This window comes from Calonectris borealis, chromosome 26 (assembly GCF_964195595.1).
Source record: "Calonectris borealis chromosome 26, bCalBor7.hap1.2, whole genome shotgun sequence".
In the NCBI taxonomy this organism is placed as follows: Eukaryota; Metazoa; Chordata; class Aves; order Procellariiformes; family Procellariidae; genus Calonectris; species Calonectris borealis.
Genome location: NC_134337.1, coordinates 2,302,428 through 2,324,216, shown reverse-complemented (window position 1 = coordinate 2,324,216; position 21,789 = coordinate 2,302,428). Strand labels below are relative to the sequence as shown.

The following is a 21,789-nucleotide window of genomic DNA, read 5'->3' as shown; positions in this document are numbered from 1 at the left end:
CATAACATGAAACTTATCTTCCAAGCAGGGCAGCTGCGTAACAGGAATTGAACCGCAAATCAGGAGCGATTCCTGAGCTGACTCCCAAACCATGCCTGGGAGCCGCTTGTACAAGTGCGAATTGGCTAATACTATGCCGGGAACTATGTTAGCAATTTAGCAGAATAAATGAGCACTTTCCAGTTCAGGGAAACGTTTCTTGGCACTGTTTTATTTACTGTTGCAGTCTTAGATCAAGTGTTAGACAAATCTTGAGCAGGAAGAAGGATTTAAAGATATGCTGCAAGTTTTGCTGATACGCTGCAATGTGACCTGAGCCCAGCTGGATGTGTCCGCGCTCCGAGCAAACAGCAGCTGAGTTTACCCCAGTGTCTCTAGCAGCAAACGCAGTGCCCCCACCTACAAGCAGGTGCTTTAAGAGACGCAGACTGAGTTCAAAGAAATAAATAGGATATTTTATTCAGCATCTGCCCTTTCGGCATGGTGTTGTCTTTCTTCACCGATCTTGATTGATCATAGGGATGTGAATACTTCTTACAATATGCAGCCTGTCCACCCTCTGGGCGTTAAAGGGAGGGCATCAAAGCTCTTGCCAGACTGCACCAGTCAGGTGAGTGAGCAAGCATGATAATATCAAGCTGCTTTTCAATGTTCAGGCCAACCCAATTCAAGACACCCTTAAAACTTGCTGGTCAGGAACGACATCAGTCACCCAGGCTTAGGAAACAAGGACAGAGCCGTCAGGAAGAGTAGCAGCATACTGAAAGGGAAAAGATGTGAGAGGAGTGTGGGGGGAGATTTGGGGGTCCGGGGGTAGATTATGCCCCTGGGCTTGTTTTCTTTCTTTCCAGCATCTTCAGCCACTACTTGTAGCTCTGAAGCCGCTGCTGGATGGTGGGGAGAGAAGTTAGTGCCAGAAGAGTACCTGGTTGCTCCTGGTACTCTGTACCTGTTCTTTTTATCTTCCGGTAGCCAACGGAGAAGCTGAGCTAAGAGCTGATGCGCTTCCCAAAGGATGCTTTTCTGGGCTGGTCACTGGGAATGGATCTAGGTCCCTCTTTCCGTAACAGTGCTAAAAGGAAAAGTCCTTTAAGTAACTTAACATCGTATTTCAACCTATTCTTTGATCAGCAGTCATGCAAGGTAGCACCAACCCTTCTAACTCGCTGTAGTTAACCCTTGCTGACATCTGTAGCACTGGCTACATTTGAACAACATTTTTTTTTAAATTTAAGGATCAGGTTTTTGTGTATCTGTTTTCAGCAGCTAAGGAATAACCTTCTTTTACATTTTTCTCTGGCAGGAATTAAGCAACCACACAATCCAGTCCCTTATGTGATTTCTAGTTTTTCTTTTCTAAAGAGCTACTGCCAAAGCAAGGACCACTTCCCATTTTTCTCAATGAGACGGTGTTATGCTTCACAAGCAAAAAGGTCAGCATCTTCTCAAAATGGTAATGAACAAGCAGGAGAAGGGGGAGTCAAGGAGCCTTTTCAAAAGGGACAATTCTTGATGTTCCACGCACACGATTTTCTGCTGGCAGGTGAACTTTTTTAAATGAAAAACACACAGAAAAAGACCACTAACCTTTAATTTTCTGTAGTTAAACCTGTAACACTCTCTACCCATGAGGGGGAACTTGTGGAGCCCACAGTGCCAAAAATCCCATTTTTTTCTAACAAATAGTTCTTGTTCCCCCCCTTTAAACACACATGGGGGCTGAACAAAAATCAACAATTTTCTTTCAGTGGAGCTAGAGAATTCATTGCTGTTCAGTTTGTACCCTCTGCCCAGCTTTGTTTCTGTCATTACATTTGTGCATGTCTGCACAAATAGTTACTCAAATAAACGCCCTTTACATCTGTCTCGTTTTCGTTAGATGTTCAACAGTTCTGAAAGCGAAAGCTGTCTGGCAGTCAGCCTGCTTATTTTTTTAGTGTTTATGTAAAATCTCTCACCATGGCATTCAATACCACTGCAAAAGTTGTATTAAATTATATTTTTGATAACATCTGCATTTGTGCCCATGTCTGGTGGGTACCAAGTGATATGGCAGCTTGGCTACAACATCCCAGAGAGGAGGATGAAGCTCTGCCTTCGACCCCAGCCCTTGCTGGGAGAAGTGTCTGGCCCTGGTTTGTCTGGGAAGGAACCAGGCAGATCTGCAGCCAGCACCAGCCTTCCCTGCTGCAATATTTATTCCCTGGATGAGTGCATTAGGAAAGGGGGAGAACCTTTAAATCTGTTGCAGGCATCACATTTCAGAGACAGTGCTTCAATGAACTGCAAGGTTTTAAAAGAAGTTGGCATCAAAACCAGAAACGAGGAGGATGTCGACATGTTTTACTACTGGATTTAACAAATACTTCCTCCCTACCCAAAGCTGTTGATCGGCCGTTTCCCTCTACTACAAAACACAGCCCTGTGGCCTTCACAGTTTGCTTATGGCAGAAATAAATAACCTGTTGGAAAAGAATATTTTTGTTTCTTTAAAGAGCTAAACTGGGCTCTAAGTGGTACCAACGAAGCAGACAGCCGCTACAGAGGAAACCGCTACAAACCACCGCGACTGTTCCTGCCCGTATTTAACAATAAGCATATCTTGATAGAAAATAAAGTGAAACAGTTGTTAATAATAGAAACCTCAGGAACGTATTCAATAGGATGTTACTTATTTGCAAAACCTAGGTTTGTTTTAATTAGAAATAACCCTATTTCCTACTCATCCCTTTTTTTTTTTCTCTAACAATTACTCTACAACCTTTGTTGTCCTGCAGCCAGTTCCCTGACTTCCCTCCCTCGCTGCGTGAATCCTGATGGGGCCAAAGACCCTGCGCCGGGCCGGGCACTCTGACTCTGAGTTTGTCCCTGTTGCTAGCAAGGTCGGAAAAGAAATCACAGTCTGCTTGCTAGCTCTGTGCAGAAGAGTTTTCCAGTGCAATGATGCCCTGAGGAAAAAAAGAAAGGGTAGAAACTGGTGTTCGGTGCTGCCCACGCATCTCATGAGTCACAGATGGGTAGGAACCGGCGGACAGATCCAGCAGAGTCCAGCGTGCTCTGCCCTTGGACGGGGCACGCGTCGAGTCTGCGCAGCTGGTGCTGCTGGCGGGGACCTGCTCGGTCCCAGCCCTGCTCCTGTGTTCCCAGGCTGGACTTCAGGAGTTCCTTCGGTGCTTCTTCTGTTCGTGGTACTCTGTTATTTTCTGCTGGAAATACGCTGTGGATGAGAAAAGGTCGTTAGTGGAATGCAAGCGTCCGGGCTGGGGAGGATACGGGACTGCGACGCACCCTGGGAGCCAAACCCTGCCGGGGTATGGACGGCTGCCCCCAGGTGACATCGGGGTTGTTGCAGCTCCGCCATCCCCCTCACCTACCCAAAATGGGCTTAATTATGCTGGGTTAGTGTAAGTTTTTAACCCACGCCTTCACTCCTGTTCAGTTTTTGTGTTCCCTCTCCAACCAGCAAGGAAGAGAGAAAGCGGGAGACCCTGGGAATGCAAATAGCCAAAAAGGTGACGTAGACTGGGAATATAACGAGAAAGCTGGGATTGTGCCATCCCTCTCTCCCAACTCCTAGGTCCATGCCTGCCTTATAAAGTCTGACCTAAAAGGGCAGAAAAAGCAGCAACCGAGGTAGCGCCGGGCCCCGAGCCCCCCGGGCAGGCTGCGGATGGGCCGGAGAGGGACCCACCACGGGCACCATCTGCCGCTCGCCGCCACGTGGCACGTCCGAGGGGAGGTTTGCTTTGCTCCGACACAGCGGTCGCTGATGGAGCGCGACGACTGCACCCTCTTGCACTCTCTCTGAGCGCAGCAAGACCTCGGGGATGGCGAGTCCCGGGCCAGGGTGTCTCTGGCCACCGGAGATGTTCTGGGTGGTTTTCTCAGCCTCCATCACCCCTGTTTGTCCTCATCCCGGGCTGGGAGGAGGCTCAGCTCTGCCCAGTGCTCTGTAAATCCCCTGGAAGGGGAAAGGACCAACCCAGCCGCCGCGGGTCCGCGCCGGAGCCGCTGGCAGGGATGAGTCAGGGCTCGCAGGCAGCGCAGCCAGGAGCTAGCTCCCAGCTGCTGCCTGCATCCAAGCCAAACGTTTGCGCTGCTACTGGCACGTTTGCCTAAAGACTGAGTTCTCAGTAAGCCTGCCCCGTCCCCAGTCGAGTGACAAGATCTAAAATGAGCCCAGGGATTTTTTTTGATCGCTTGATGGGGACAGAGAAATGCAGCTGTTGAGAGCAAATGGGTGCTACTTGCTCCCCTGAGCATCCTCAGCCTCGAGCTGCATCCCTCTCCGGGCACGGGGCATCTCTTTCCCTTAACCAAATAGCCCAGGACTTCGCAGAGCTCACCCAACCGGAGAGGGAAGGAGAAACGGGGCCGTTTACCTTCATGTGGAATCCTGCTCTTTTCAGCTTCCTCAATAAATAGGGAAAACATGTTAGTCTTCACAAACTTCTTCACAAACTTGCGGTTGGTCTTGGAGGCGATGGCTTTGCAGAAGGCTCGCTCCTGGAAGGTGCCCGAGCCGTTTTTACTCCACTTGATGTGCGAAGCGTAGTGGCCAACCATTCGGACGAAGAACTGCACGAAGGCTTCAGAGACAAGGGCATTCACCTGCTCGGATGCTGGAAGAGGACACGGAGCACGAGAGGTGGGGATGGGACCTCTGGACATAGAAAGGACGGACCTATTTTAACCTGGCCAGTTCGCAGTCTCTGTTTGCATCCTGAGAAATTATTTGCTTAAAACCTCCCTCTGCCAGTAAACCAAGATCAGACTAATTTTGCGGAGGGAGCACTGGCTGTGTTTGCTTTCCAGGGTGGCGGCATCTTTGTGCGCCAAATATTGGCAAAACCTCATTTTTTTCAGCAGAATTAATTGTTCCTGCTCTCATGTTTCGCAGGACAGAGGAAAGGCCAAGGGATTTCTCTCCTGTGGCTGCATTTTATTGCAAATTGGGGCAGAAACATCCCAGGCCAGGTCTCTTTAGGAAAACCGTTTCACTGAGGGCTCTGGCAAGGCAGTTTGCATCCGTTTTACTGTATATAAAGAGACGCCCTTACTGTGTACGTTGTTGTTGTTGTTGTGCCTGTTCAGAGACGTCAGCATCTCATTCTGCAGCTTGATGGGCAAGATCTCCTCCTCATCGCCGACCTGGAAGGCAACGGTGGGAACCCGGCTCAGATGGCCGCGGTTAGTGCAGCCCATCAGTGGGGCTTTTCTGCAGAGCTCGTTAATTAATTGTCATTGCAGGGTGCTGCAGTGATGCTGGGAGTGGGATGCCCAACACGTGGACCCTGCTGCTCCGGCTCACGACAAGAGAGATGCAGCAGATGGAGACGTCCCTTCGTGGGACGTTATCCCTGCATGGGCGACACCGAGATGTCTCTGCCCTCAAAGTGGGAAAGCTGGGACCGAGGGTGGAAAGGGGCCCTTCCCAGGGCTACCCAGGCCAGGCGAGCCCACCCCCACGCCCTGCACGGGGGGACCTACCGCCCGAAGGATCTTCCCTTCGCAGAGGTCAACTATCAGAGCCTGAAAGAGAGCAGAGAGCCACCAGGTTGAGCCCTACCAAGGCAGCCAGGCTTCCTCCCACCCGTTCTACGATCAGACCTCTGTGTCCGCAGCCCACGAGGGCGGCAGGAGAAGGATCGCTCCCTCTGTACTGGAGGGACCTGGGCAGGGGGACCCGGGCATCCCCCCGGGGACCGTGTTTGCCCCAGGCTTGGTGGCTTGTCCCCACGCAGCCTTTCTTCGCTTCTGCAAGGTTGGGGCGATGCCAGCAGCCAGCCTGGCCGACAGCAGCTCCCTGAGCCCCCAGGGTCAGGGCTGCGGGTCCTGGGGTGGCCAGCAGCACCCAGGGGGACGTGGAGGTGTTGCCCCAGGCGCCAACAGGAGGGGACATGCAAGAAGCCCCAATCTCCAGCTTCCCTGGATGGGAAAAGGGCACAACCAGAGCCGTCAGCCCCGGAGCTAACCCAAACCCAGGGTCACGGACTAACCGATGGCTCCATCCAGATGCTTTCCCCCGCCCGGATGAAATACCTCCTCCATCGGCTGGTCCAGGACCCGCTCCAGGTGCCGCATCTGGATGCCGACCATGAAGGGTGTGGGGCAGCAGACGGTGTCGAGCAGGCACTCGGGGACCACGGGGATGTAGGTGTGAGCCCAGGTGAAGGGGTAGAGGAGAGCAGCCACCGCGTGGATGCACTGCGACAGGACGCTGCGGGACAAGGAGCCATCGTGGTGGCATTGCGTGAGGAAAGAGGATTTCACTGCTCGGAGGGAACATCCCACCCTGAGCTCAGCTGTGTCCTGCCCTCCTTCAAGGGTTTTTTTTTTTGTTTGTTTTATTTTTAAATAAACAGATCAGGACTCACCTCAGCTCCTCTGCCAGGAAAATGAGCCGTCGCTCCAACACGGCGGAGGCGAAGATGTGCAGGATGAGGGGGGGGCTGAGCCGCTGGAGCAGAGCCTGAAACTCCACGTGCTCCAGGTGGGCGTCCACGGGCCGCGTGAGCTCGATGAGCTGCCAAGGGAGAGCCACCAAACCCTGGCTTAGGAGGTGCAATGCTCCCCCTGCGCCACCCTGACCCCCTGAGAAGGTGATTTGGGAGCAATTAATGATCCAGAGTTTGCAGCATCTGCATCACATCCCTCTGCAAGGGACAAACATCATCCTGTCCTGCCTGGAGATTTGGGCTGTGCAGTGCTGAGGATGCAGGAGAAACCAGCGGCGATGTGCGTTGGGGGGTTTATTTATTGGGGCACTGGATTTTTAACCAAAATGCCTCTTTTCTGCAGTGCTCAAAGTCCCTGGTAGGAGACGGGCAGGGATGTGCTCCCACCTCGGTGTCCGACAGCGCGTCTGTGAGCAGCAGCTTCCAGGAAAGGAAGAAGGGATGAGGGCATGACTTTTACTATAAAAACCACAAAAACTTCCTCAAAAGACTCCCTGGGAGGGCCAGCTCGCCTCATCCTAGCTAGGATGGCCCAAAAATGAATTATCTAATGGATATTTGCAGGTGGTCTGTCTATTCTGCTGGCCTTGCCCCGGACAAGAGTCTCCCAAACCCGGTCGATACCTCTGCCCTGCTGCGGGCAGCCCCAAGACGGCGACTGCCGAAGGGTTGACAGGGCTGTGCGGCTCATGACACAGCCCTGGCCCCTCTCCCCAGCTTTACAGGGGGGGACATCCCCTTCCTCCATGTGCCAAGCCACCTTTCCAGCAAAGCAGCATCTTCCCAGCCAGCAGCATAGGGCTTGGCTGGGCTCCACAGCCCCTTTCCAGCACAAATCCTGCACGATCCCCAGCTCCCAGCTCATGCAATACCCAGGATTGATTTTTCACCCCTTTCCCTGTTTTCTCACTGATCTCTTTGACTTGCTCCAGCCCCTGCGCAGAGCCCCAAAGCGCAGCTCTTTCGAAGAATGTCCTCGTCGCAAATCCTCCCTCCCGTCACCCCCAGCCGCGCTCCCGGCAGCCTGGCCTGCGGCCAGAGCGTTGAGCAACCTGCAAAGCCCTTGCACAAGCCTTCCTGGATGAAGAAATCTCTTGCAATTTGATAGCCAGCAACTAAATTACACTAGAGAGGAGGGATCTTGCTCTCAGACCCACCCTGGGAGGACGCATCCCTGGGATGCTCAGCACTGAGGTTATTTTGCCCGGTGCCAAGGCAGATCCTCCTCCTTTTTCCACCCCAGCTTTGCCACAAGAGAAAGAAAAAGCAAAAGAAAAGGCTCTGCCTGTGCGAGCCCGGGCCGTGCGTGGGCGAGGCGAGCCCCGTGGGCACCGTGCCTGTATCGCATCTCCTTCCCACAGGTGAGGGCTAGGCTTGCCGCACGCCTGCGCCACGCCGGCCGCCTGCTCGTGGTGCTAAACGGGGGCAGGCGTCGAGGCTGAGAGCTGAGCACCGCGGTGCGGAGGGGAAGCTGCAGCCCGCAACACCCCACGATGGCCCCAGCACCACTGCGCACCCCAACAGCCCCGCGTGCCGCACCCAGAGGCGCGAACGCCAGCTCACGAGCGGGGTGAAGCCGGCTCCGCGGCCCCCGGCGTGACGCACCGCTCTGACGTAAAGGCTGTGCAAGCCCCGACGTGTTAAGAAACGGCGTCCGGGGAGGTTTTGGGCTGGCAGCTCCAGCTCGAGGCTGATGGAGCTGCAAAGATGCTGCTTTGCAAGGATGCAAAGATGGGGCAGCACCATCCTCATCCTCACTGCTTGCTGGTCTCCTCCTGGACCAGGAGGGAGGTGGCATCCATATTCCCAGGGCACGAGGCCCCTGGCAGCCCAACCCACCATCCACTGCTCCAGCGAGCACCCACGGGTGCTGCAGGTGTGGAGGATGCTCCTGGAGATAGCCTGGGCTTCCCATGTTGGAGCAGTCCAGGAGGTGCCACTGAGCCCCTGAGACCCCCACCAACCTCCGTGCCTGACTCAGGGATGAAGCTTTTAATGGTGACGGTTTTCCCTGGAGCTGGGAAGGGCGATTCCCGAAGGCCCTGCATGAAGGGGTAAATCACCGCCATGGAGATCTGGCGCCTCTTCTCCACCTCATCCAGGATCTGGGGGAGAAAAAAGTGAGCTGTGAAACCCCAGCAGGCAACGGAGTGGCTACCTGGGCCACCACCATCCCAGACGGAGCCACCACATCCCTACCTTGGAGAAGAGCCCGAAGCAGCCCAGGCAGCTGATGATGCAGAAGACCTCGGGGAGGCGGACACCGCGGCCAGATGGCTGGAAGAGGATGGGAAAAGGGTTTGAGCATCTCCCAGCCCCACTGCACTGGCTCCCCGCTCTCCCCAGAGATCCCCCCTGGCTCCACTTATCCCCCCCAAGATGCCCAATCACCCACTGGGGGATTTTCAGAGCTGGGGCTCAGGCCAAGGACGCAGTTGATGCTGTAAAAGCAGAGGGTGCCCAGGACCTGGAGAAGGCAATCCAGATGCCAAAACTGCTCATTTTGGTGCAAAGCCCTCTGCCATACTCCCAAACTTTCCTCGCCCCCAGACACGTGTCCTCTGAGACCTCCTGCCCCACCATCCTCGGGGCTAATCCTGCCCCTGAAACAGGGACGGGATGAGTGCCCAGGCTGTTTTTCCCTTTCCAACTGGATTATCCTGGGTCTGTTTGCCCTCCGCGCTTTCAGTTCAAACAGCCAGCGCCCAGCCCTGGATGCAGAAGTGGGCAGGTTTGCCAGGGAATGAAGGTGATGGGATCCAGCAAGTCACCGAGCTGTGGCGTACGGCCCCGTGGCTTTATGTCCCCATTTAAGCAGGCTGTGCGTAAATCACAAGGAAGACCTCCACCGCGCCTTGCAGCCCCCGAGCTGGCCACATCCATGAGCTGAGAAAGGCAGCCACTGCTCAGAAGCAATTTTTGGGGCTGGGGCTGAGGAGACCTGGCTCCTTGGCATCTGGATGGGCACACGTGCATCCTCATCCTGATCCCGCGGGGGATTTGCAGCCGTCCTGACCGGTCAAGGGAAAGGAGCCAGGGAAGCTGCGGGAGATCGGTGGGGAGGCAGCGACCCCCCGGTACGGGGAACGGCACCTCCCAACCATCGCATCTCCTGGTTGCATTTCAGGCCAGCCCTGGGCTACAGCAAATGCTGCTTTCCTCCATCCAGCATCCAACTGATGCCCCAGGAGAAGAAATTTCCCAAAAAATCCCTTTGGCCACCCCCTTGCTGCTTGTGATCATCTTTGTCAAGGCAAGTGGCTTTCTAAGGCACGTCCCCAAGAGTTGCACTTTGGACATGGCAGAAGGGATTGTGTCCCACCATGGGGATGGGGTGGCATGGCCACCACCGACCCAGCGATGGGTGTACGGGCGGTGGGATGCTCACCAGCAGCCGCCTGCAGTAGCCGATCTTCCTGCTGCCGTCCACGTTGGTCAGGACGAAAGAAAAGGTTTCACTGCAAGGAGAGACAACGCATGGGGACGGGTCGGCCCTCAGGGGTACGACAGCACAGGGTGGGGAACCACAGCTGAGACCCCGCAGCGGGGCAGGTACCTGGTGAACTCAGTGACAGGGGCCCAGTTGTTGCCATCGGGGAAGCAAAAGAGGGGGATGGCTTGCAAGAGACGTTCCTCCTCCTCCTTCTGGCCCTTCAGCAAGTTCTCGCGCTGGAACGAAGCGATACCAAGAGTCAGGGTGAGGGAGGGTGCCCACAGCCCCAGGGCTCAGCTGGGGATGAGGTGGGGTGGGATGGGATGGGAAGGGCAGTCTCCCAAAGCACCCCCCGGCTCAGACCGAGGCAGAGGGTCCCTGCACATCCCTGAACAAGAATTGCCCAAAAATCCAATTTTTGACTCTTTTACCCTATTGATAGTGGAGCAAAGCAGAGGGGGTGTCTCTGCAAACAGGGGCTCTCCCCGGGTGTCACCTCCCCAGGATGTGATTTTGATGCCATGGTCTCCCCTTTTGGGACAGGAGACCAGGGAGCACCCCGGGATTTTCCTCCTGGGGTTTGTGGCCCGGGGCTTGGACCACAGGGAGGGACAGACGGTCCCAGCGACCCCAACCCACGGCAGGCAAAGCCCTGGGCTTTGGGTCTGGGACTCCAGGGCTTGGGGTATTTTTCTGTTCTCCTCCCCTGGCTCTAGTGACAGGGAAGGAGCAACATCTTCTTTTCCTCTAAATTCGGAAAACTCATCTTCCTGGAAACACAGGACTAAATACCTTTGGGAACTGGTAGGTTATCTTGGGTTCGTAACGTCCGTCTGACATCTTCTTCAGCGACACCACCACCAGGTACTCAAAGAAAAACTGTCCAGCAGAATAGAGGATGGAGCTCCGCTCTCCTGCTTTCCCCTGCGGCACCCGCGAGGGGTTGTTTTCTGCAGCAGAAGCCTCCTCTTTTCCTTCTGTAGCCAAAAAAATAACCCCCAAAAAACAGAGTAGAGTGAAATGAAAGGCCAGGAGTGTCCTGACGGCAGGAGAGGAGATGCAGAGCTACACGCGAACCAGCCAAAGCGGCTGGAGGGAACCGGGACCTGGTGCACGGGGTGTTTTTGTCCCTGACAGTGAACAGCTGGGGACATGCGGGCACAGGACACGGGAAGGAAAGAGAAATGGGTTTTACGAGTCTTTTGGAGAAAATCAAAGCGCCGTCAGACAGCCCCAGCCCTCCTTTGCCCCATCCCAGGGAGGGCAGAGGGACGCCCAGAGCGACGCCGGCACGTGGGATGGCGCAGAGCAGACGGTCTCTGCAGAAAGCATCTGCGGGAAGGTGTGGGAATGCTTTTATAGCAGTTAATTTTATTCCCTTAGGGGAAAAAACCAGCAAACAAACAGCACGGATCTTGTTCAAGCACCTCCAAAAGGCTCCAACAAGATGAATCCCAACCTCTCCCTGCCAGATGTCCTCAGTCCTGGGAACTGCTGATTGCAAATGAGATACTCGAGGGTTTTCTCTCAACCACAGCTCCCAAAGCAAAGCAATTCCCTGAGATTACATCCCATTTCTCGTTCGGCTGGTTGGGGAGGGCAGCTGGGGAGCGGCAGCTGTCACAACCCGAAAAACTAGAAATAAGAGTGAAAAGAGCCCAAGCCGACATCTCCAAGGGCCCTGGGATGATCATGGTGGGGCAGCGAGATCCGAGGGCTGGGAAGGAGAGGAGTTAAATGCCAGCAGGAGGCTGCAGCCAGGCCATGCCACAGCTCTTCCCTCTCCCAGCAGCCGCTTGCGACTCTAAATCCCTGGCACTGAAACTGTCCCGGGCTTGGTCTTGGCTCTGATTACGGCGGGAGCTGGAACAGAAATGCTCGAGCTGCTCCTAGGAATAATAGGCAGGAAAATAAATGCGTGGTTGGATGAAATTTCTCCCTGCATCCTGGAGTTTGGCCCTGGCCTCTTTCGGTTGTGCCACAGCCTGGCAGGGCAGGACACGGCCGTGGCCGGCTGCTCTCATCATCCCTCTCCCTCGTGCGCAACATCCTCCTCCAAAAGCAGTGCTGGTGGACACCCCGCGTATCCCCCCAGCTCCGTAGCCACCTCCTTTAGTCTGGAAACACCCTTCCAGCCTTCGTTCCAGGTCATCGGGAGCCGAAAGCTCATCCAAGGCGGTGACACTCCGTCCCATCACGCGATGTCCCTTCCCACGGACCAGAAACGCCTTTCCCAGCTCGGGGCGGGGAGATGCGCGAAGCCGCCCCCGCGTGCACCCCGAGGCCGCTCCACCTCCACATGCAAAGTCCTTCCTCTTGGCAGGGTGAAATTCATCCCAAAGAGGTCCTTTCGCAGCAGGGGGAAGCCCAGGAGCATCCCAAGGACCAGACCCGGCTGCAGACACCTCTGGTTTGTCCTCGGTGGGGATCACCCATGTGACAGCACAGCAAGGTGCTCCAAGCCAGGGAAAAAAGGTCGACAAGATGAGCTTTGCTTCTCCTGCTCCTGCTCGGGATGCTCCAGCAATGGCTTCAGCAGTCCAATCTCACCTACGGGGCCAGGGCAGGAGGTTGTTGCTGGGGGGACCCCAGGGAACGAGGCTGTGCAGCGGGGAGAGCTGCTGGCATCCCCCATCCTCGCCAGATGCCGGTGTCAGTTGTTTTCCCATCGCAGATTGCCAGGGTAAGGTGAAAGTCCAGTTAAATCCTGCCTATCCAGTCCCATCCTGCATTTCAGAGAACACGAGATGTGCTCTCAAGCAAGGGCTGGATTTGCATCATGTCCATGGCATTTTCAAACAGCCGAGTAAAACCCGCCGCTCCGGCGAGGCTGGTCGTGCCGGGCTGCAGGTCTGCCTCTCGCAGAGGACCCACGCGCCTGCCCAAAGCGTGACCCGGCACAGCGAGCCCTGCCGAAAGCGCAGCGTCACCCAGCAGCGCTCCCCTGCACCAGGTCTGGTTGCAAAGACCTCGCTGGCAGAGCCTAAATCCCTCCGGGACCATAATACTCCATGCCTGGGCTGGAAGACGAGCTCCGGGGATGTACAGGGCCATGCACCATCGTGCCGTGTTGGACAGGTTTAATGTGGCACCAGAGGTCCCAGCACTCCCCAAAACTGGCAGGATTCACAGTCCCTCTTGTGTCCGGGGACACAAGCCACTGTCACAAGAGCTTTGGCCAACGACTCTCCCGTAGCCCAAGTGAGGAAGACTTGGGGACCACCCCACAGCGCCCCAGCAGCCGGAGCATCCCCTGCGAGGAGGGGAATGAGGCAGGCGGCCAGGGGGGCTCACACAGCTCCTGGATGGAAAGCGGCTGCCACTGCTGTGGATTTTCACCCCTCCCTCCGCCGGGCACGGAGAGGGCAAAGGCTGCCGCGGCGCGCCCTGGCCCACGCGGAAACGGCACCGGGGCCGCTGACATTAAAAGACTTTTTGCTGCACAACCAGCTTCCCCGAGCAGAGCAGGGTTTTCTTATCAGCCGAGGGCTGTGCTCAGAGCCACGCTGCCATGTGGCACAACCTGTTTCTTTCCTCCCGGAAAACTCCCGGGCTGCAGCGTGCCCAAATCTCCCGACCTGGCACGATTGTTTGCGGGGGAGCTGGGGGAGCTCTGCTTCCCGCGCTGTGCAGCTTGCCCACCTGCCCCAGCAGAGAGGAAATGGCTTTTGCTTTATCGAACCTTTTCTGCTGAACTCGGAAAAACCTGTATCGCACCCAGAGCAAGAACCAGCCAGCCCAAAACAGACCTGAGCGGGGGGCTTGGAATGAGCCCCCCAAATCCACAGGTTGCCCCTGCTCTGCTGTGGCTTGAGATACGGCAGGCCAAAAAACCCCGACGATCCATCCTGTATCTCGGAAAAGCTTACAAATCCCAAAAGACCGATTTCTGCACCGTCCTCTAAAGGCTCCACAACGCTGACCTGCCTCGGGGGCACCGTGCCCCCGCGGATGCCCGCGATGCCACGCTCCGGTGTGCCCTGCGTTGGGAGGGCAAAGGGCTGGGAAAGCTTTTGGGGATGTGGTAATAGGGAGCCTGTGGGGCTGCCCCTGGGATGGGGTAAACCCCCGGGGGGGGTGGGTGTGGAAAACCCCCCCAGGGGATGGGGTAAACTCATTTGGGACGGGGCAGGCTCCCTGGGGGTGGGGTGCAGCTCCCGGGATGGGCTGAACCCCCAGGGGATGGGGTGTGCTCCTGGGCGATGGGGTGCAGTACCGGGGGCTGGGTCAAACCCCTGAGGATGGAGCAAGACCCGGGAGATGCGGTGAGCCCCGGGGGCAGTCGGCCCGAGCGGGGCTCCGCAGGGTGGGCGCGTACGGGCCGGGCTGGAGGGGACGGAGCCGGTGCCGGTCCCCGTACCGGCGGTGCCACCCGGCGTGGCCGCGCTGCGCTGCCCGGGAAAGTCCCCGCTCCGCCGGCCGTCGGCTCCCGCAGCCGCGGCCCCGGGGCTGGCACCGGCACCGGTCCCGGCACCAGCATCGGTCCCGGTCCCGGCACCGGCACCGACGCCGGCACGTCCCGGAGCCCGTCGCGGGGCTGTGCTCCCCGGCGTCCCCTCCCGACCCTCACCTCTGCGGCCGGGGCGCCGCAGGCTCCGTCGGAAGAAGTTGCCGATGGAAGCCATGGCGGCCCCGGTGCGGTCCCGGTGCGGCCCCGGTGCGGCGCGGCGCGGCCCGGCGGGGAGGGCTCGGCTTCCGCCCGCCGCGCTTTCGCTTTCCCGGGGGAGGAGGGACGGGACGGGGCGGAGAGGAGAGGAGGAGCGGGGGCGGCCGGGCCGCACCTGGCACCGGCCGGGGCACCGGGAGCCCGCCCCGGGAGCGGGGGCACCTGGGCACGGGGGGACCGGGAGCGTCGGGCGCGGGGAGCCGGAAGAACCGGGCATGGGGGTGCCGGGAGCATCGGGAAGGGGGGAGCCGGGAGCACCTGGTTGCAGAAGAGCCGGGAGCACCGGGCACGGAGATACCGGGAGCACCGGGCACTGGGAGCACCCGGGCACGGCGGTCCCGGGGGCACCGGGTATGGGGGAGCCAGGAGCACCCCTGGGTACGAGGATGCCAGGAGGAGCTGGTGACGGGGGAGCCGAGAGAACCGGGCATGGGTGTCCCGGGAGCACCGGGCACGGGGGAGCCAGGAGCACCGGGCACAGGGGTCCCGGGAGGAACCTGGACACGGGGGTCCCGGGAGCATCGGGCAAGGGGGGGAGCTGAGCGGGGGTGCGTCCCAGTGCCCGAGGCCGGGCATCCCGGTGGGGAGCCGGGCACAGCCTGGGTAGGGGGGAGCTGCCCGGGGAGACGGGCATAGGGGCACCCCTGGGCAGAGGGGGAGCTGGGCGCACCGGGGATAGAGGCAGCCCGGCACCCCCACTCAGTAGGGTGGGAAACGGGGCAGGGACCCCGGGGACAAGGGGTGGCTTTGCCCTACACCACAGGGGACAAAGCGCCCTGCCCCAAACCTCCAGTATCCCTGCCCGAGCCCTGCTCTGGCCTCCCTGGCACCTCCAAGCCCTTTTCTCCCTGGTGCCAGGGGCGGTGCCCAGCACAGCACCGGGGGTGACGCTGAACTGTCCCCTCCAGGGGACAGAGGCTTTGGGGTCTCCCGCTCTGCAGCGTGACAGGGGGACAGCCGAGCCACCCTGACGATGCCACCATGCCTTCATTTCCACGGCCATCGGCTGTGAGCTTGTCCTGGCTCCGCTTGGGAATGCCAGCCGGGTTGTGCTTTCCCTCGGGCTGGCGTTTCTCCATCGCGCAGAGATTTATTCCCCCTCTCAGAGTGACTCAGAGGCGCCTCGGCCAACTCTCTCGGGCTTGAGGCCGGTTGCCATCCGTCTTCGTTACAGGAAGGGAGAGCAGTTCATTAGCGCTGCGATACGGCGGCCACCCCATCCCAGGCACGCAGCCGGGACGCCTGCGGAGCTGCTCGGCTTTGCTGGGCGGTTTTACCGCTCCAGCCCCACCAAGGAGGAAGGTCCCTTTAAAACCAGTGATATCATTAAAAAAAATCCCCTTTTCCCATCCTTAGCCTGTCCACACCCCTAATATTTCCTCTGCCATTTTTGGGCAGTGCTTATGCACTAATTAAACACGCGGTGGGGGGGCTTTGGGCACAGCTATGGGTTATGAGGACTTTAGGTGTGAGGAGCTGCACAGTTCTCAGCCCTAATGCCGGAGCATGGCTGTTTGCAGATGTAGACCAGATTTCCTACACCAAATATCCTCCTTTCATATTTTGCAACACCTCCCATCCCCTTCCCTTCCCCAAGCGTGGGCTGGAGCTCGAGGGTGGGTGTGCAGCCGGGAGAAATGGCCTTCGCCAGCTTGCAGAGGTGGCAGATGCTTTCGAAACACGGCCCCGATGGGGAGCGTGCCTCTGACCCGGCCGGGATGCTGCTGCCTTCTTGGGGTTATCAGGGAATTGCTGGTCCGGGGGAGGATTTCTGGCTGATCTTGGTGGCTGGAAGAGCACTTATGCTTCCCGGAGGAGAGGGCAAAGTGTTTGTTTGTGCACAGGGCTTGTTCCCAGGAGAAATTTCCTCTTGGCACGAAGGGAAAATAAAAAGTTAGGGGTTTCCCCCCTCAATTTTGCAGGAAAATCCCTGCTTTCCTGGAAACTGGAGCCACCTTGGGAAAACAGCTGCTGCCTTCAGCTGAAAGAAATCCCCAAATTTTTTGATTTTTTTTCCATATACACAAACCTTTTCTGCTTTCTCTCTTTAAGGCAAGCCTCTGACTACGATCCCGCCTCGATAACGCCTTGACTCTGCTCAGACAGCTTCTGTGCGGGGAAGAAAAGAGCCGTGTTCCCAGCCACAAAACCTCCCCGCTCCCGAGGAAACACTGTCCCTTTGTGCCCGTTGCACAATCCAGCAAACCTTGCACTGCTGAAAGAGGTTGAACTTTTGAATATTCCTACTGAAAGCTCCTTTCTGCGGGAAGCCAGCCGCCCACTGGGACAACAAACGGGCACATTGAGGGATCCTCGGGGCTGCTGGCCACCGCGGATGCAACACTTGCCGTCGTGCTGCTCTGTCGCTGCTGCCAAAGTCGTTTTTCTTTCCTGAACCAAGCCCGGGGAGTTTTGTGTTTGGTTTTTTTTCCTCCTTGTAGCCCCAGTGCTGATGAAACACACGTTGGAATTTGGCTTTCTGCAGGCGCGGTGTGTTCAGACTGCAAATATCCCGTGGCCGGGGGATACCGTTGTGAGCATCCCATGGGGCGGCATCGCACTGGGACCGGGGTGTCCTCGCCGCTGGGACCCTGCTTGCACCGCAGCTCCTCAGCCTCCTCCTCCTCTCCTTTGCCTCATCCTGGTGCATCTTCACCCCTTCCCCATCCCCTCGCTGGGTGCTGCTTTTTGGGAGGGCGTTAGGGTGCCGGAGCACCTCGAGCGTGCAGCGTGTGAGTGGTTTTTATTTTGCCCATCGTAGCCAGGCTGGGGTCGGGGCTTGGAGATGGAGGCTTGCGTTTGCCTGCAGCATCCCTGGCAGGGAGGTCCCCGAGGGGGCAGCCCGAGGCTGGTGATGGCGGTGGGTGTCCCCCATTGGTGCTGGGGACCCCAGGGCCCTCGTTTCCAGCCTTTCCCATGCCAGGGAGTTTCTCCCACTGGATGGCAGCATTAGAGCAAAGAAACATCTCTGGGAGACCTTGCGGGAGAGAGGACATTCCTCCCGAGAGGCTGTTCCCTCTGGTTATCCGGCTCTGGGGAGGTTTGCGCTTGGGCTGAGGACGTGCGGGTTCAGCTCACTTGTGTTTGCACCATTCCTGCCACTGACGCTTTGTTCGCTGACCTGTTCGGTGCTTGGTGATCACTCCCAGCTCCCCAAAATGGGGTGCCATGTAATGTCCCTTACCTGCCCCTCTTCCCCCTGATGCTTGTGGGTGCAGGGGGACCTGCCAGGACAGGGGGGCTGAGAGCCAGCTGGGACATTCCAGCCCATCACCAGGAGCAAAGCAACCCCAGACTGGGTGAGGAGAAGAGATGCCAACCCTCATAGGACACGAAAATCATGGCTTCTTAGCCAGGTGCATCCCCTATCCCCCAGAGCCACCCCTGCTCCAGTTGCTGGGGTGCAGAGAGCCCAAGTCCAAGTCACAGACCCCAAAGGTTGCACATTTTTGCATGAAAAAAGCTTTAGGGACAATTTCTTGCATAGTGGTGGCAGAGGGGGCTGCAAAACTCCTAGGGATTAGGAAACAAAGCTAATCTGGCCACTTTTCCTTCCGCCTAATGGTTTTAATCCTAAGTATTTCAATCCACCTTTAGGATTTCTTGGAGTTGGTGTTCAGCAGAGGTTATTGGGCAGCGCTGGGCGGGCAGGGAGGACTGGTGCTGGGCTACAGCCCCCCTGCAAATCTAGTGCAGGGAAAGTGCTCCTTTCTGAGGCCGTTTAATGGTCAGGAGGTGCAAAGACGTCTCAGTTTACAGGCTCCTGGCCGGGCTGGCATCGCTGTTTACAAGCGGGCATCCATAGATGGAAAGGGTCGAGCCGCAGAGCCCAGCCTCAGGTGTAGCACGGGATTTTCCCCAGTCCCTCCCGAACTGAGCCAGCGACTTAAATGCCAGCTCTGGGCCACTTTGGCCTTGGGAGCGTGTTTCAGTGGTTAACCACCTGCAAAGCCTAAGGCTGATTTTCCATCTGGATGCACCTGGTTTTGGCTCCCAGGTATTTGCTGCCCCTTTTTCTGCTCAATTCAAAGGGCTTCTCCCTCCTCTTTGTCCCACAGGCAGGGCCCTGGTGCAGAACTAGCCCTCAGCTGAGCTTGGAAAACTCGTGGCATGTCTGGAGGCAGGTGGTGGCACTGGGGTCCAACCTCCTGGGTGGCTTTTGCAAAGTCCTGGGCATCCCCACCCCGAAGTGTTGTGGTTCAGTGACCTACCAGTGCCGAGGGTGCTGGGGACATGGGGGACCGGGGGCCGGGGTGATGGTGCCGGGGGTCACGGTGGCTCGCCCTGGGGAGCGTGGGACAATGCTGGAGAGGGTCAGGGCAGCTGGGGGGGAGCTGGTTTTGCTACTTGATAAAAAAAGGAGGAAATTGGGGATTTTCCAAGCTGGGGTGAGCAGGCTGGGAAGGGGAGGGCAGGGAAATCAGAGGGTCGGTCCAGCTCCTCGGCAGCATGGGGTGGGCACCCATGTGAGTGTGGAGGTCCTGCACCCCCACGCCCATTGCTGACCCCAGACCTTGCCCCATCTCCTCCGTAGAACAAGAAGCATTTGCAGCTCCTTGCAATCCCTGGGAGCTGAGGGGTACCGGCGTGGCAAGAGCCCCCCAGTTACACTGGCAGGGCTGCAAACCACGACCCCGAACCGAGCTTTAACCCAAGGAGCTTTGTAGGATTTGCTAATCTCAAAATATTGTTGGCATTCAGAACAGTGATTTACTGCATGTTTTCCCACAGCAAGTTTTTTCCGAAAGGCCAAGCTAAGTTTACACCGGAGCTGCTGGGATCAGATAACCGGTCGCTGGCTGCTCCCTCCGTCCCCCTCCCCGTCCCTCCTGGTTGCCGTGCCGGGGTGCAAAAGGACATCAGCTTCTCCTGCGCCCCGCAAGGAAGAGGTGACCACAGTCACGAGCAGCAGAAAAAAGGGAACACCAAGGGCGTTTTTCCTCGTCCAGGTGGTGGGGTGGGACGTGGGTTGTGGCCTGGCTTGCAGGAAGATGTGAGCTCACAGAGAGCCCCGACACTCTGCTTTGCAATGCACGCTGCCAGGGACAGAAAATAACCAGCCCTGGTGCCCGGCCCGGCTGTGTCCACCTCCCCAAGGGCTTTGCAGGTTGTGAAATTAAATCAGCTTCTCACCTTCAGTGGCACCCAGGGCTGGGCAAGAGCCCTGCACGTCGCTTCGCATTCCCGCAGCGTTTTACGACCCCATGGGATCCTCGAGGGCTTTACAGGTGCCGGGCAGGAATGACGCCTCCGGCTACCATCGGCCGGTGGGATCTCAGGGCATTTGCAGCCTGCAGAAAGGATGGGCTCCCTCATGGAGCAGGTGGTGGGGATGGACCCTCCGTCCGTCTCACTGTTTGCTGGGGAAGTCCTCCTCCTTCCTAAGGGTCAGCACTTGAGAGGCACGGGATGCTCCATCTCTCCCCCTCGTCCCCAGATCCCTTGGATCTCTGCCACCTCCTAATGGAAACAAGCCCATCACATGCGCTCATGGCAAAAGCCACCGCCAGCTTCAGCCCTGGCCCTCACTGGCCCTTGGTCATGGCAGGCTGGAGGTGGTGGCCTTCCCCTGCAAAAGTACAAGAGTGTCCTTCCTGCGTTGACATGCACATGGGCAAGGAGGAGAAGGATGGAGCGTCCTCTTCCATGGCTGTTTCCTTGCAGGTTATTGGGTCAACAGATCAAAACCCGTTTGCTCTCTGAAGCCCATGTCCTGGCCCAGCTGCTCTGGAGGTGCTTTGGGGTGATGCTTCCTCCAGGGAAGGCACAGGGCTGTCACACTGTGCCGAATGGGGACAGCAGAGATGGGGCAGGGCAGGGAGCAGCACCCTGCAGGAGGTGCCCCGACCACAGCAGCAGGCACCCTGCGGCAAGTCGAGCCCGTGTGTCCAAAGCAGGGCGGGGTCAAACCTGGCTGTGGGGACATCGGGGACACTAAGGACCAGGCATAAAGGGACCAGCATCTTCCCAAAGCCTGGCACAGTGTCTGGAGGGTTTCAGATGGACCCAGGGTGAGGACAGCCTGATTAAATGTCCCCATGATGCTCCCTGGTGGCAACCGGGAAGGGTGCAGCTGGGCCACGGTTGGACAACTCCGACTTGGTTTGTCTTCCCAGTTTACTGGGGCCTGGAGGGAGTCACTGGGATTTGGGGATGGTCCAACCCCTCTCACAGCCCTTCCAATCCAGCAAACTCTCCAGGGAGGGGGGCACAGCAGGGAGGCTCCTGGACGAAGGTGCCTGGGTTAGAAGGGATGTGGGGTGGGTCTGGGATGTGCTGCCCCGTTAAGGGAGCAGATCCCATCTACTTCAGAGCATCCTTGGGAGGGACAGCCCTCCGCAAACCCCTCGGACATGGCAGGGTACAGGCAGCCCTTGTAGTGCCAGCCACCACCACGCCGGCCTTGGGGACCTCCTCCCCTCCTTGGGGACCTTGCTGCCCCATCCGAAGTGCATCTGGTCCCAGTGCCACCAGGGCTGGGATGGGTCGGGCTGCAGGACGTCACGCTGGTCCCCATCTGCTGTGATGCTTCCAGCCAAACAAGCTGTTGGCTGCTCTGGCTGCGGTGGGGTGGAGCACGGCAGTGTCCTGCAGGGACTCTGCATGAGGTGGGGAGAAGGTTGGAGGGTGCAGATAGGAGGGGATGGGGAGAGCAGAGGGAAAGGAGGCAGGCGAGGGTGCAAGTGAAAGCATTTGAGGGAAGGAACAGAGGGGTGTGAGAAAATTAGGGAGATGCTGGGAGGGGAAGTGGAGATACCAGCTCCCAGTGCTGATCCTGCAGGAGGGACTGGAGGCTGGAGAGGAGTAATGGCCTTGAGGACACCTAAGGTGGCCTTAGTCCTGGATGCAGGTAGGGGGACCCAAGGGGATGCTTGGGGTGTAAGAGGCCAATGGCGTGGCGCACCCTGGCAGGGATTTCAGAGCCTTGAAGTCTTTACATCAGGGCCAGACACTTTCCTGGGGACCAGTGGTTACTGGGCGAACTGGGACGCTGGGTGCTGCCTGGGACTGCGGGCATAGAGATGAGCAAAGCGGGGCTCTGGGTTGTTTGCCCCTGTGCAGTGAAGAGCAAACGCCTGAGCTCCCTGCTGATACTAAATGGTAAAGAAGTTTGCCCTTGGTGCTGGTGGAGCCCGGGGCTGAGCTGTTTCCTCCCCCTTCTCTTGCAGAGCCTCCCGGCTCCCTGCTTGCTGGCCCAGGGGTCAGCTCCCAGCTCGGCCACAGAAGCAGTC

At 57.8% G+C, this 21,789-nt stretch overlaps 1 protein-coding gene across 1 annotated transcript; it reads right to left on the bottom strand.

Moving 5' to 3' along the window:
• Window positions 1–433: 433 nt before the first annotated feature.
• Window positions 434–14,571, bottom strand: DENND2D (DENN domain containing 2D). The gene is made up of 12 exons (XM_075174434.1): window positions 14,462–14,571; window positions 10,684–10,868; window positions 10,015–10,127; window positions 9,847–9,916; window positions 8,658–8,735; window positions 8,423–8,563; window positions 6,378–6,526; window positions 6,043–6,220; window positions 5,491–5,532; window positions 5,061–5,151; window positions 4,383–4,622; window positions 434–3,217 (listed from the first exon to the last, which is right to left on the bottom strand). Exons 1-12 carry the CDS (start codon window positions 14,514–14,516, stop codon window positions 3,156–3,158), a joined length of 1,404 nt encoding a protein of 467 aa, XP_075030535.1. The 5' UTR covers window positions 14,517–14,571; the 3' UTR covers window positions 434–3,155.
• Between the last annotated feature and the right edge of the window lie 7,218 nt (window positions 14,572–21,789).